This window comes from Papilio xuthus, unplaced genomic scaffold, assembly GCF_000836235.2.
Source record: "Papilio xuthus unplaced genomic scaffold, Pxut_1.1 DF828952.1, whole genome shotgun sequence".
Taxonomy (NCBI): Eukaryota; Metazoa; Arthropoda; class Insecta; order Lepidoptera; family Papilionidae; genus Papilio; species Papilio xuthus.
The window spans coordinates 5,954,556-5,969,000 of NW_013529697.1; the positions used below are offsets into that span (position 1 = coordinate 5,954,556).

General features: G+C 33.0%; 1 protein-coding gene across 2 annotated transcripts in view; it reads left to right on the forward strand.

Moving 5' to 3' along the window:
• LOC106126858 (uncharacterized) overlaps nucleotides 1-9,145 on the forward strand; it is a 75,645-nt gene extending 66,500 nt beyond the window's left edge. The window contains exons 6-14 of one of the 2 annotated variants that reach the window (XM_013324760.1): nucleotides 371-512; nucleotides 2,846-2,998; nucleotides 3,320-3,507; nucleotides 4,031-4,173; nucleotides 5,403-5,594; nucleotides 6,730-6,975; nucleotides 7,121-7,278; nucleotides 7,637-7,792; nucleotides 8,149-9,145. In XM_013324760.1, the coding sequence (XP_013180214.1) occupies nucleotides 371-512; nucleotides 2,846-2,998; nucleotides 3,320-3,507; nucleotides 4,031-4,173; nucleotides 5,403-5,594; nucleotides 6,730-6,975; nucleotides 7,121-7,278; nucleotides 7,637-7,792; nucleotides 8,149-8,259 (1,489 nt within the window). In that variant the 3' untranslated portion in view covers nucleotides 8,260-9,145. The remainder of the gene's footprint in view (nucleotides 1-370; nucleotides 513-2,845; nucleotides 2,999-3,319; nucleotides 3,508-4,030; nucleotides 4,174-5,402; nucleotides 5,595-6,729; nucleotides 6,976-7,120; nucleotides 7,279-7,636; nucleotides 7,793-8,148) is intronic. The other variant, XM_013324768.1, reaches the window with a different exon arrangement.
• Nucleotides 9,146-14,445: the final 5,300 nt, after the last annotated feature.

Below are 14,445 nucleotides of genomic sequence, written 5' to 3' on the forward strand. Positions count from 1 at the left end.
CATATTCAAAGGCATCGCACAGGAAAGCTGCTGTTAATTATGTTGTTCTAGTATTTTAGTTACATTGCAGCTACTCTACACAAAGACCCTTTTAAGAAACATTTACGAAAACCCTTTCTTAACCTTTACATATATAAATAAAATCGAACGGTCCTGACTATGTAAATCTTACCCAGCTTATTTATAAATACATACCTACTATCTTTTTACCCTTACTTCTGTGTCCTTTATACAGTTTTTTACGAAAAAAGTCACATCGTGGTTTTTTTTAATCTTATAAAGCATCAGCCTATAATTATATTGCTGGCCAGTTTTAACGTACGAATATATTCTCAGTTATAATATAGTTAGAATATTTAAATCTTTTCAGGCTATCTCAAACAACTAGTAGCGCGACCACATCGTCTTCAGAAGGCCGGGGCAGGCGGGAGGTGAGCCCTGAACCTGACAGGCGGGATCTACATCTCCCAGACTTGGACAAGCCGCTGCCTGTATACGATATACAGTATGGAGTGAGTATAACACCTTTAAAACTGTACCAGCTGTCGCCCGCGACTCCGTTCGTATTAAAAATAAAACTTAATACCCTATGTGTTCTTTCAGATTATGTTCTATATCTGTGCCAAATTTCAACAAGATTCATTCAGCTGTTCTGGAGATTAACTTTGAACATCCATCCATCTAAACATTCGCATTAATAATATAGAAAATTTGTTAACATTTCTCAATGTAAACGTAAATGCTAGATGCAATGATAAAAGTCAGAATTAACTCATCTACTTTGCCTCTTACTAAGTAATTTGAATAAATTATAATAGAATATGTTTTAATTGCACTTATATGCTCAAATACAGTCTACTAGTTGTACTATTTCCGTAGTAACTAATAATTTATTGAATAGACAATGGCTATCAATGTAGGCAGTTTACATAATGTTACCATTATCGTTCTCATACAACCCTAAAGCTGTACAATATCACGACTATGTTCCTAACAACGGCCTGTACATTGCTCTATATTACAAGTAATTGTACTGCGTATTATACTCAACATTTAAAACTCTTTAAAATGTGTTATATTTTAGAGAAAAGTATATTAGACTTAACTTATAAAAACTTTTATTTTTCAACAACTTTGAATATATTAGACCTACATATATGTCCACGGTAAGGGTAATAATACTAGGCCAAAGATACCTAAACACACTTTTATGACATTTTTTCCGTAGCCGTATAATCTTTCATTTTCGAAAGAAATCCTCTTACCAGAATTAAATTGAAAATTAATTGAACTCTATAAAATATTAAAAACTTAATCAAAGAATTAAACTTAGTACGTAATTCTTCGCTTTTATTTAACATAGCCTCATTAACAATTACGATAATATTTTTCATCTCTTTGGTGATTAAATATAAAGTTAAATGGCTGCCGATTCAGAAGTAGCGAAGCAGTCATTGTGAAAAGTAAACGGTCGGGCAATTTCTTTTATTGATAGTCGCCATTAACGCTGCGCGTTTAGAAATTCAACCCTTGAGAGAAAAAGCGGCCGGAATCGAAAACAAATCTGCGTATTCGAATTAATTTTGCGCCAAAAAATATTTTAGTATTCTAACGAATGCCATCTGCCTTTTGCATAAAAAGTTTTTTACGAAATAAATATACTCTGAATTTCTTTAAACCTTTTGGAAAATATAATAACGGTTTTATTTAAATATGTATGTTTCGTAAGGAAACAAAAAGTAATGTAAATTAAAAAAATAATAATATAATAGAGTAAAAAATACACCATTAACTCTTCACGAGATTAAAAAAGACTATAGAGTCCTTTGATTAGTGCCGTAAACATTTGTGATAACTATTTAAGTATATAAAAGTAATTCCTATAGAGAGTAAGATTCAACTTTGCATCCCACTGCCATGCTGTATTAGGGGGGGGGGCGTTTCGGCCTCCGTGACACACACTCATCAGACGAAACGCGGAATTTCTTCCACTTCACGCCTGTCTTCTGTGCGGTCGTCAACTATTTTAAAACCAGAATTAAATAGTTTAGAAAGGAGTAAGATAAATGTCTTTCTCTCACATCATTAAGACGCGGCCTCTATATGCTGTAATCCTCGGATATATTTTAGTTCAATGAGCGGATCATCAATTAAAACAAGTGTCGATCGCGTAGTTTTATCTCGATGCTATTAATCCTACATTTTCTAAGACTTAACTCTCTGTATCTAACGAGTATATTTTATCTTATACGAGATTTTATGTTCTTATGATGTTTTATACACGTATTATAGATCCCTTCACTCTTTATGGACATAAAAAAGTTGCTATTTTTTTAAAAAGGCATTGTTAATTAATGGAATTGAATATCCTCTAGTTGGCTAGATAACCCTTTCCCAATTAATAAAGCTATTTGTTCACGGCTGCAGGATGATGGATCGGTGGTGAGTAAATTATTCAATAGCTTTAGAGGATCAGCCGTTAAAAGTTGAATAATCCGTTTTAATTAAATCCCGCTGCCAATAAAACACCGCTCTGCTGCCCGTACAAATTTCGCAAATGTATTTTCGTCCAATTATTTTATACCCGTTCCTTGGAAGCGCCGTAATGAATGGATGGCTTTTGTTTTTATGATACTTATATTTGCTTTCGCTGATTGTGTTCCAATATTGCGTGCTGTTTTCCGTTATTTATTTGAATGCTTAAAGTGCGAGCTTTTTAATTATCTTTTTAAATATACGTCATCAAAGTTGGATTTTTATTTATTTGAGGTTTCTACTTTCAAATAAAATCAATCTGACAACATTATTTTTATGTTAAGTGACCTTATCTTTTTGAAAATGGCAGGAATTCGATATAGTGATGACGAAGGTGAATGGATCCCTGGGCTTCACGTTGCGAAAGGAGGACCACAGTGCACTGGGGCACTACGTCCGTGCGTTGGTCCGGGAACCTGCGCTCAGCGACGGCAGGATACAGCCAGGGGACAGAATCGTCGCGGTAAGTAATACTAACAATACCGTTGAGTCATGATTACTACAATGAATAAAACTGGTTTGGAGTATCCGTCTTTCTCGAATAAAAAACATATTACGTACACATATAACATATTTGCGTAGCCGATAACAAAAAAACATTTTTATAATTTTCTTTCTGTCTGCATGTTTGTCCGTAAGCCGCGTGTGTTTCGGATAATCTACGCAACGAATTTACGATTTAGACGGAAAGGCTGATGTAGGCGAGCTATAGATTATTTTTTAATCCTGTGTTGACGAAGTCGCGGGCGACCACTACTATACAATGTTTTGTGTTGTATTACAGGTGAATGACACGCCGATGTCCAACATGTCACACACGGAGGCTGTGTCATTTCTGCGCGCGTGCGGCGCGGACGTGCGCCTGCGACTATACCGCGACCACGCCGCCACGCCTCTCTCGCCCGTCTCGCCTAAGGATGATGGACCCACTGACTCCGACCCACCACTCAACAGGCCTAAACCACCATTGAGGTGAGTGTAAACAATACGTCATTGTCGCTAGTCGACTAATTACGCCACATAACAAATCGTTAATTGCAAGTCTCAACCTGAGGAGTATACCATATTATATCTTCATTAAGGGTCTCTGAGTGATAAATAAAAGGCTTAGTACGGCAGTAAGTCTTATGCAAAATACATACTAGTAGCAAAAAGCATAATTATCAACTTATATTCAAACGTAAGGTTTCCTCAGACATTGAACGGTTTCATTGAACTAATACTTCGTAATTGATTATACCACACGACCTAGGCTCCCTAGCTTGGTCGCTAGAGGCTTATTCTAAATAAAACATTTACTTTCATGACCTGTGATTTATATAGCGAAACTTTTTATAGATGGACGGTTATTGCTAGGTATTTCGAGAACGTCTCAACGGATCTCGATGATATTTGGCATTGAGAACTTAGTAGGGAAGGACACGGAGACATCTAATTACCAATTAAATTTTACTGTGGCAATAAGCTCGTGTTTATAACATATGTGTGTGTACAGACCAGAAGCAGTATCAATGCTATGCGACCTGGCAGCGCGGCGACTGACGCCGGATGCGGCTGACGGCGCGCGCTCGCCCTGTCTCTCCCCGCGCAAATTCCGCAAGCTCACTAAAGACAACAACCACTACGAACAACCCACTGGTAAGTAATACCCCACCATAACTGTTTGAATAACTCATCTTAAAAGCCTCGAAAATTTGAATTTAAATTATTGTGAATCTGCAGAATTATCAACGATGGTGACGTTATTGATTTTACAGATAACTAAACATAATTTGCCGCTCTTTTTGTCCTAAGTACGTATTTATTTTAAAAAGTAAAACAGAACCTAATTTAGTTTGTTTATTTGAAATAAAATAATTCAATAATTTATACCACAGCAGAAGCACACAATTTGTATATTTATGAGCGACGAGTAAAATAAAAAGCATAAAGTGGGCATCATTTAGATAATGGATAAAACAATGCAGTGCGCATTGCATGTATTCTGCACTGGTTTGAGCAAGCGAGGCACGTTCATAATTTATCTATGTACACATGGGATGGCCAATATTCAAAAGGATTAATAGCTGGGAAAGCTATGCACAATCTAATACAATTAAAAGGAGTTTTATCATTTTGAATTAGATAGAAAAAAAAATATTACAATTTTAAATTTTTTATCTGTACAAGTTTGCAATTTGAACGATTTTTCTGTTCGGATTTGGCTACCATTATGAGTTTTAGCCATTTTAATTCATAAAGTTTTTTAGTTATTGAAAGTTTAATAAACCTTTTCCCAGTGCAAATTGCTCCTAACATTCAAAGCTAATTACGCGCACTGGCCGGACAAACGTACGTTTATTATCAGCCTAATTGATTCGAATTACTGTCACCCGCATTCAAACGAAAACACATTTCCAAACCATTGTTTGTTAATAGCTATAAAATGTGTTGTTATTTAAACTAAATATTTTACACTCATTTTATATTTTGATTTAATATTTCAGTGATATTAAAGTGAAGTGTTATTAAATAGCAAACGGAAAGATGACAATTGTTTTACAAATTAAGCCTAACATTACCTATCTACGTAAGACGATTGATTGATCGTGTAATCGAGTCTCTTTGTCGTTTGATTTCATCAAAGGTTTTTTCTTGTACCAAATTTGTTTCTTTATTCATTCCGTTTCTAATATTTGGAGCTTTAGATAATGCTAGCGAAAAAGAAGAAAAGAAAATAAATCAATCTGTATTTCGGAATTTCTAAAAATAATTTTTATTTATTCATCACCAAAAGACACTAAACAATATTTTATACATCACATATTTTTATATAAAAATCGCTATCGCTACGTACACACAAGCACTAAGCGACAGTTTTTGCACAGATGGCCCAAGTACGGACATAAAGCTTGAGACACACTATCCGCTAGTCGATACCGTCGACGGTACGGTGAGCGATTACAAGCAGCAACAGCTGCCACAACTGCAACAGTTACAACAGCTGCCGCAGCGTACTGCTACACTCACCAGCCCCACAGCCCCGCCCACTTGTAGGAAACAAAAGTTGAGTCTGACAGGTGAGACTCTGTCAGTACCCCTCACATACATGCGTATAGTCCGATCTTGAACGACGAATCGATCGTCTATCGGCAATTAACTGTGAGTTTCTGAGACCGAAATCTCCGTTTAAAACGTGTTATCTCTGTTTTGTCAAGAATGACAGGGACGACGATATGTTTTATACTGAGATTTTGATCTTAGAAACTCACGGTAAGTCTCCTATACTTTTTGTAGAAAATACCATATGTCAATTATTATCTTACTCACGATACGTTTACAATCATTTATAATTCCAAATTTGTACAATATTTAAGTAACGCGCTATAATGTACTTTCCTAACCGTAAGTTTGTTAAATTATTTTCCATCTCGTCTAACTTTAAACTAGATAAGTTTAAAATAGAACTGTTCGGTATTTTAGACCCAGGCAATAATAACCTTTAAGTATATTCTGACCTTATTTATCATCAAAAATAAATTTAACTTTAAATTTACCCAATATCATTGAAAAATGAAAACATTTACGAACAATGAATAAAATTGTTACTTAAATGTATTGAAAACAACTGCAGGAGTAAGCAATAAATATAAGAACTTTGAATAGATTTATTTCGTAATATTTATTTTCAAAATAAATTTAAAAGTGTATCGTGAATAAGTGAATATTGCAAAACAAATTTCAATTCGTGCGACGAACATTCCTCTACAGTATTGCACTTTTGCACTACCATATTGGTTTGATCTGTAACCAATACTGCTTGTTAGTACTTTTCACTTTTTGCATATTTTACACAATAAAACCTTTTTTTCATATGTATTGACCTAGTGTTAGTATTATTAAACATAAAATCCCTGCTTTTATTGAATACATGACTTATGTTTTAAACTCACGACATTTTAAACACACATCTTTAAATGTAATTTCAACATTTTTATATACATTATTCTATCACAGATTTACATTTTTATATTTATTAGACAAATGAACTTTTCATTATGCACGAATGTAGAAAGTATTTTGCAGCACGGTCAAAATTAGCCCCAAAATTATACCCATTTATGGGTATCTTTCACTATTTGATTTATTCAACAAAATCTGTATTTGAATCTTACAGTAATAATTATATTTAACGTTATATATTTGTGATTCCAGTGCCTCCTCATGGTTACGAGTTAAATAACCTGGACAACGATACCCTGGACGCGCCGAACGTGTACCAGGAGGACATAAGACCGAGGTACACGGAGGCAGTGTTCCCAGTCGACTCGGACGAGCCTGTATCAATGCCGGTGGAATTGTCGAGTGATGAAGCGCGCTTCAAGCATTCCAGTCCAGCGTACCAGAGCGCTGTGCTGACTTCTAGCAGCGAAGTCGCCTCAGATGGATACAAAGACGATGGTAAGTACATCGTAATTGTTAACGTAATTTTTTTTTTTAGGTCTTATAGATAATAGTAGAAGATAGTTGGATGTTGTGTTGTTATATCTATGTAATAAAGTGAAATGAGATAGTAGTTGTTGATGTTTTATCAATTTATTTGCAGGAAATGGTTTAAAGAAATGGAAAGGCGTCGCTCTGTCGCCCGACAATGAACGGAAGATGATACCTGAAACACAGCCGAAACCTAAAGTTATGGATGTTGCGCAAAAAGAAAACGTCAAACCTGGACCGCCTCAAGAAAACGTTAACAATGAACCGACGGTATGTAATACATTTAACATCAAAACACCATATTCACTATTTTTAAAACAGATTCTAGTTTATACTGCTCTTTGGGCCACTGTACAGTCAGATGCATAAATATCTATACATTTCAATGGTTCAAAAACTTGTATTAGCCTACGGTTTCCAAAATAAGTATGTACTTATCTATATGTATAATATGCTTCCGGCGAAAACATGCATACGTATTTTTGAAACCGATGGCCTATACAAGTTTCTAAAGTATTAGGATTGTATAGATATTTATGCAGCTGACTGTACACGGACAGCTCCAAGCAACCCCTGCTTACGAAGCCGGGTCATGTCGATCTGTATGAACGTGTTTGCTTGTTTGCAGATAGTTACAGTGGAACTGAACCGGGGCTGGAACAGTCGGCTGGGGTTCAGTGTGCAGAGCCACCCGGAGTCTGGTCAGAGCTACATCTCCGCTGTGTACAGTGACAGTGTGGCCGCGCGTGATGGCCGCCTGCGTCCCGGCGACGTCATACTGCAGGTACCTTCGCCATTGACATCTATACAACCCACTTCAGCTGTTGTCAATTGCCAGACCCAGAAAACAGGCGTGAAGTATTCAGCTTTTCGTCTGAGGATTAAGATGCCAAACAGAGTTTAATATCTCTGTACAAAACATATCGCCATCTGTATCATTATCTTTGACAAAACTGAGATAATAATATGTTTTGAACTGGAATTTTAGTCTCAGAAACCCACGTTTAATCCTATGCATTACAATCCTATGTCACAGTTACAATAATATGTTTTAGTTCATAAAAATTCAATTTTTGTACAGTTATAATAATAAAAATCTCCCAGTATTTTGACTACAGTCCTTGAAATTCTATTTTTCAGGTGAACGATGAAAATGTAACATCAATGAAGACACCAGAAGTGATAGACTTACTGAGAATACTCCGAGGCTCGATCTGCATCACCGTACTACGTCCTCCCAGCTCTAAATAAACTCATACCCAATACAAGCATAAGGCGACTAAGATATAAATTATAATCACGTAACAATTCAAAATGATTATTCTTAGCACAGAGAAGCACTAAAATATTGCTTGAACAACACAAGCCATATATTTGAACACATTATTAGTTTAAATAATGAGATTATTGATAAAGACATAGCATCGTTATATTAAAAAATGTAATTGAATTCTAAAAAGGACTTTTAATAGATTAAAGTATAACACGATTCAAACTTTATGGCCGCTTGTGGTTAACGAACGCATATCTTACTATACCTAAAATTGTATTTTATGCAGTTTCAAGCCGAGCTACTGTAAAGTTTGTATGGCACTATGACAGTAATATTCGTGTGATATATAGGAATTATTAAGACAATCATTGGTAAGATAACACCCGCACAAATGCTTTATCTTGAACGCAAATAACACGTAGTGTGATTTATTAAAATAAGCAATCAAATATCGTTTAATCGTAGTACATCTTGTCACCTTCCTTATTACTTATGATGAAAACTTTTAACTTACCACAATGTATTAAAAGTTCCTATAACAAATTCATTTACGTCATCTAGTTGTTTTTTTTTAATTCACACTAAATTGCTTTCTAACTTACTATATTGTGGAATTGATCTCTTAAAGAGTCTCGTAAAAATTATAAAAAAAAACATTAGCTTATAAAAAAATAATTATGATACAATTTTATGTCTTTGGTCAAATAACACCTATAATAAAAAATCATAGCATTAAAAACGTTCAGAATATAGATAAGAAAAAAAATTAAGAATCACATGCCTATTTTCCTATTGGAAAAGATTTGCGTTTGATGTCTATAAAATAATTATAATTTTAAAAATAAAAATTATAAAAAGTCGAAATCGCAAACTATCTTTATAATTATAGCATTCCATGCTTTAATTTTTGTAGTTATTAAACTCAATTAATTTGCAAATATTTTAATGTAACAATGCAAAAAAATATATAAAAATTAACATTATATAATCTGTATATTAGAAAATCGTCGTAAAGACTATTTATTTGCACATTGTATTTTAATATATGGCCTGAAAAATATTCATATTTATGAAACAATAATTTCCTAACATAGATTTATTTATTATAAAAAGACTTAACTGCAACTACATGTGAGTTTACTTAATAATACATAGAAACTTATATACATACTTGTATACAACTTTCGTATAACATTATAGCAAAATAATTAGGAACAGCTTAACATACGTATGATCATCCGGTAACGGCACCGATAATTCCTGAAGATATCCTAGTCTAGATTCCCGACCGATCTGAAACTAGTCCGTGCCGTCACTTATACGTGAGTTAAACCGTTCCTAATTTATTTATTCATATATTTGTTTATTTTTATATTACGATAGTTTCAACATTATTCTATACAAAGGTGAATGCGACAGTTTTTTGCCTGTTGATTTTTTTAAGGTTTTAATTTTTTTTCTTTTTGTTCAGTGACATTATGTACCAATCTTAAATATTAATAGCCATTAACATGTAGATAATTACGCCATATATTAATGCAATAAATAAAATCATATAAGAACGTATATAATGGATATTTAGCGTACTTTCCTGTAGGTACTAAATATATTAATCTAGTCAAATCGATAATTTTGATCATTTCGTTTCGTAATAATAATTTAATATAAATCAATAATAATATAAGAATAATTACAGCTATATTATGATATGAAAAAAAAAAACATTTATTTCTACTTTGGTTGCTAAATATGTAATGTTGACAAGTGAAAGATTTTATCAACAAATCAAGTCGAAAATATATTTTAATAAAGAGTTAGTTTAAGATAATGTAAACTAGGTTAACAAATATATTAACGTAATCAGAACGAAACAAAAATCAACTGATATTCTAAAATTATTGTGATGGATTTGTGTTAATAGATATTTACTATATTACATACATTCTTAACATCTAATGAAGTTATATGTATTAGTAAAACTTAATAAATATAATATACATAATGATTAGTGCAAATAATATATAAGAGGGAGCTGCGGCGCTGCGTGACGTCATTTACTTCGTGCTCACAAATTTTGTTAAATATAAAAATATGAAAATTTACATTTCTTTTTTATTCATACTCTATCCGATCCCAATCTTATGTCCCTATATCCTTCATGATGCACTTCTTCGGTGTTGAATAAATAAATAAATACTGAACGCAATTTATGAAAGCTTAAATTACAAAGCTATCTTTTGTACAACTGGTAAGCTTGCGAATTTAAACTACAATCCATTAATTACAAAAGATAAGTTTTCTTCTATTCTTATTTATAAATGTGAAATTACTGAGTACGGCTTATGTAAAAGAAGAAAATTAAACTTTTACGTTTAATTTTTTTCTTGTCCTAATTTTTAGCTTAGATTTACTTAACGTTCTAGTTCTTTTGTATTAAGTAATATGACGATAAGATACATTCTGTACACCTGTGAGCGATTATTGAACCTGAAGTCATGGTGCGGAACAACGAACGGGTCCCGCGTTGTCGACCGACCATCCGAGACACCCAATGGTGTAATGCAACTGCTTACATAATTTTACACGAGTTAGTAAAACATAATACAGAGAATAATCTGTAGTCTAACCTGATTTATAAAGCTGGAATTTTATGTCCTTTTAGCCTTCCTTTTATCTATTTTACTAATTAACAGCGAATATTGGGATGGTTCGATGTTTGTTACAAGGTATATCCAGAACAGAGGCATGGATCTTGCTTTAATTTGCCATAGATGTAGTACATAATCTTTAAGAACACATATGCTACTAATTAAGCGTTTTTCTTAATACGCGCGGTCGACGTGCCAGGAAAAGTTAATGTCATATTTGGACTGAACGGTAAATCGAAGTACAAAATTCCAAGTCTCTATCATTGCTACGCAGTCTATCCTGGTGTGCTTACAAGAATAAACACGCTGTTGTGAACGCGCACACGCTGAATGAATGAAAATCTTGTCACGTAATGAACGTGGTCATAACATGAGATTGACATAGTTTTACTAAATGTCTGGGCAACTGACCAAAGCGAATGTGCTCGTAAAATCGACTTACGTGTGTATTAAGTGAAGACAGTTAACATTTAATTATTATTAGTACTAACGCATCTGTGGCATATGGTGGTCACGGTCAGCGAGCGTCCACCGGCACATACTAGCCAGGGGAAAGGGACGAGGGGGATGCGGTCCGCTGCACAAACAACGTTCCAAATTTGAATAGACCGTAGTAAGGAGTAAGATTCCAGTAGATAATATTCGAAATTAAGTTCAGACAAGAATTTCATTATGTTTGCAAAATAAATAGATACAGTGAAAGTAAAACCACTTCTTACTAAACTTATACTATTGGTCCTGTATTCAATTCCAAAATAAGTACGTTAAGCATGAATTTAACACTTTAAAGAATACTTTTATAATTTATTTATTGTCTTGGAAACCAGTGAAAACGTTTGACTTGATTCTATGTGGTCATTGTGGTATTGTGGTTATAGTTAAATGAAAAACCATAACACGAAGAACCTGTTATTCTCCTGTGAATTTTATCATATTATTTTTATAAAGCACTAGATTATGAGTCATAAAAAATCCTATTTCACAGTTACACTACGACCATGTATAACTCAACATGCTGAATCGGAAAAAAATAATACCAAACTCTCAAAATCACTTCATTTTCTATTAGCTTATTCTTGTCGCTACATTTACAATAGCTTTTTGAACCATACGAAGAAAAAAATTCCTACCACCATAAGAACATCTAGAGATAAGGCTTTCAACAGACAGACAGACAGATGTAGTTTAAGGATCGGGAAACAAAACATCTTTTTAAATATGTCAAAAATCACTGGGAACTTTTTCTATAAATGATTATGTCACATTAACACATTTCTTTAAAGCTTTTGCAAGTATTGGAAGAAATTGTTTATTGTAGCGTCTGCCATCATTAAGCGACACCTGGGTTCTAGGGTTGTCACTCGAATGTAGAGTTAGTTGCAGTAAGCGATTCACGCGCGTAAGTCGCGTTTTATGTGTTGATAAAATATATCGGAAGTGCAGTGAACGACTATTCCGCAATCATTATTTTAAATTTATACATGAATTGATGGAATTATTTTGCCAATAAGTGATTTTGTTTTTCAAGTGAGTAATTTATTTTCTTTTTTATTTTGTTTTTAAAACGTAACATAAAATCTATATCAGTGAAAACATACAATTTAGGCTTTAATAAGATGAAAATCAAATTGCAAGATTTTTGTTTGCAAATTGCAAGAAATTTGTTTTTTACTTGCCAAAACAATAATATCAGCATTTCTATACTCTTATATGTATTTATAAGACACAAAACTGTATTTACTTAATTAATGTGAAGTCGTACATAAAATTTAAATGTAAATAATATCATGAAATGATCTCAAAATCCAGCGGACCAACTTCAACTTTCACTGAAACTTCATCAAAACAACTGATATTATTTTTTGTTCCTTTCTGATTTGTTTTTCAGTAAATTTCGGCATCACGCTGTGTCCATTACAAATATTTTATTTAAAAAAACGTTGTTACAAAATGGTTAAACATAAATCAGTATATCGTTAGTTTTTAAATAGTTATTTAGCGTTCGTAGCAACAACATTGGAGATAAAATGGTTTCTTTTCAACATCCATCCTAAATTATCAAAAAAAAACAATTATACGGTTGTTTTAGATGACATTGTTAGGTGTGAGTTATAAGAGTATAAAACATATTAAATTTCCGTTTTACACCATTATTTGCTAGTATATAATCTTGATTCTCTGGGAATAAATAGGTACAACGCAACAAAATTATAGTCAATTTTTGGCTTTCAACAACCTTGGTAACATAATGTAATGATGACACGTTATGGTTATTTTAATAATTTCTATAACTATTTATATTTAACAATTGCGATGTAATAGTTTATATATTATGAAATTCGAGTTTTTGCAATCAAATAAATAAGTAAACAAACATTCTGTGTTTATAAGAATGTATTTAAACGAAACATCAAAACACAGTTGTTTAATTTTGTGCATTTATATAATAATTGCGTAGTACATAAAAGGAAAGATACAATTATTTTATTGATCTATTGTCTAGGCATGATTTTAAAACAAAATTTACTCCCTTTACATCAGCCTTTTTAATTGGACACACAAGAGTGAATTTAAACAGATGTAACTCTAGTAGTTCTCTCTTAACTCTCTGATTTGGTTCTTTTTTTCTCTGATTATCATCAAGCGTAGCAGTATCTTAAACCATCGTCCACAACAATATTTCTAAAGCGATGAATCACTGATATATACAAAGTATATTAAGTAAAACTATTCCCACATTTCTCGGCTCTGTCTTCGCCCGATACTCTACACTCTATTAAGAAGGAATCCAAGTTAAAGATACGCTTCACGCCAATAGATTGAAATTGCTCCCTCCATTGAACAGGTAGAGTCAGTCGTCGAGGCCCATAATTTGTCAACAGGTACACAAATGAATTATGGCGTTAAGTAGACCGCAACAAATCTCAATTTATGGGTCAAACTGACGACAAATTATTCATTACCTACGAAAGTTATCGAGTGTTTTTTTTTTAATTTCATACATTTTAATATTTAAAATTTGTACAGTAAAGAAATAGCATTAGACATGAGGAATCGATGCAAACCGCAGTCGCTTTGAAATCACCAAATGTTTGACCAAATTAAAATGAAGTCTACGGTCACTTATTTTAGATATCTTTTTGAAGATTCAATGTTTTGTTGTTTCCATGAGATGATTACCAGACAATTTCGCAAAAACATGTTGCGTGCACTTGCTAAATATACAAGCCATATTTATCTGAATAAAATTTATCAAACAGTTTATCAGATCTCGTTTAGTCTCACACAATCTGTTATATGCAACAATAAACGAAGCCGATATTGTTTCTTATTAATTAACATGTCTTTCACTTGTATCAAACACATCTACATGAAGCTTTGTTGTTTTGTTATCATGGGAAGATTTCCCACCATTGATTACGTCGACAAGTAAATCATCCGATAAATTACATTGCTCTTATCGATTTCTAATATGTTCCATTTTTTATCAACATTTCTTCTCTATAGAAATTTAAA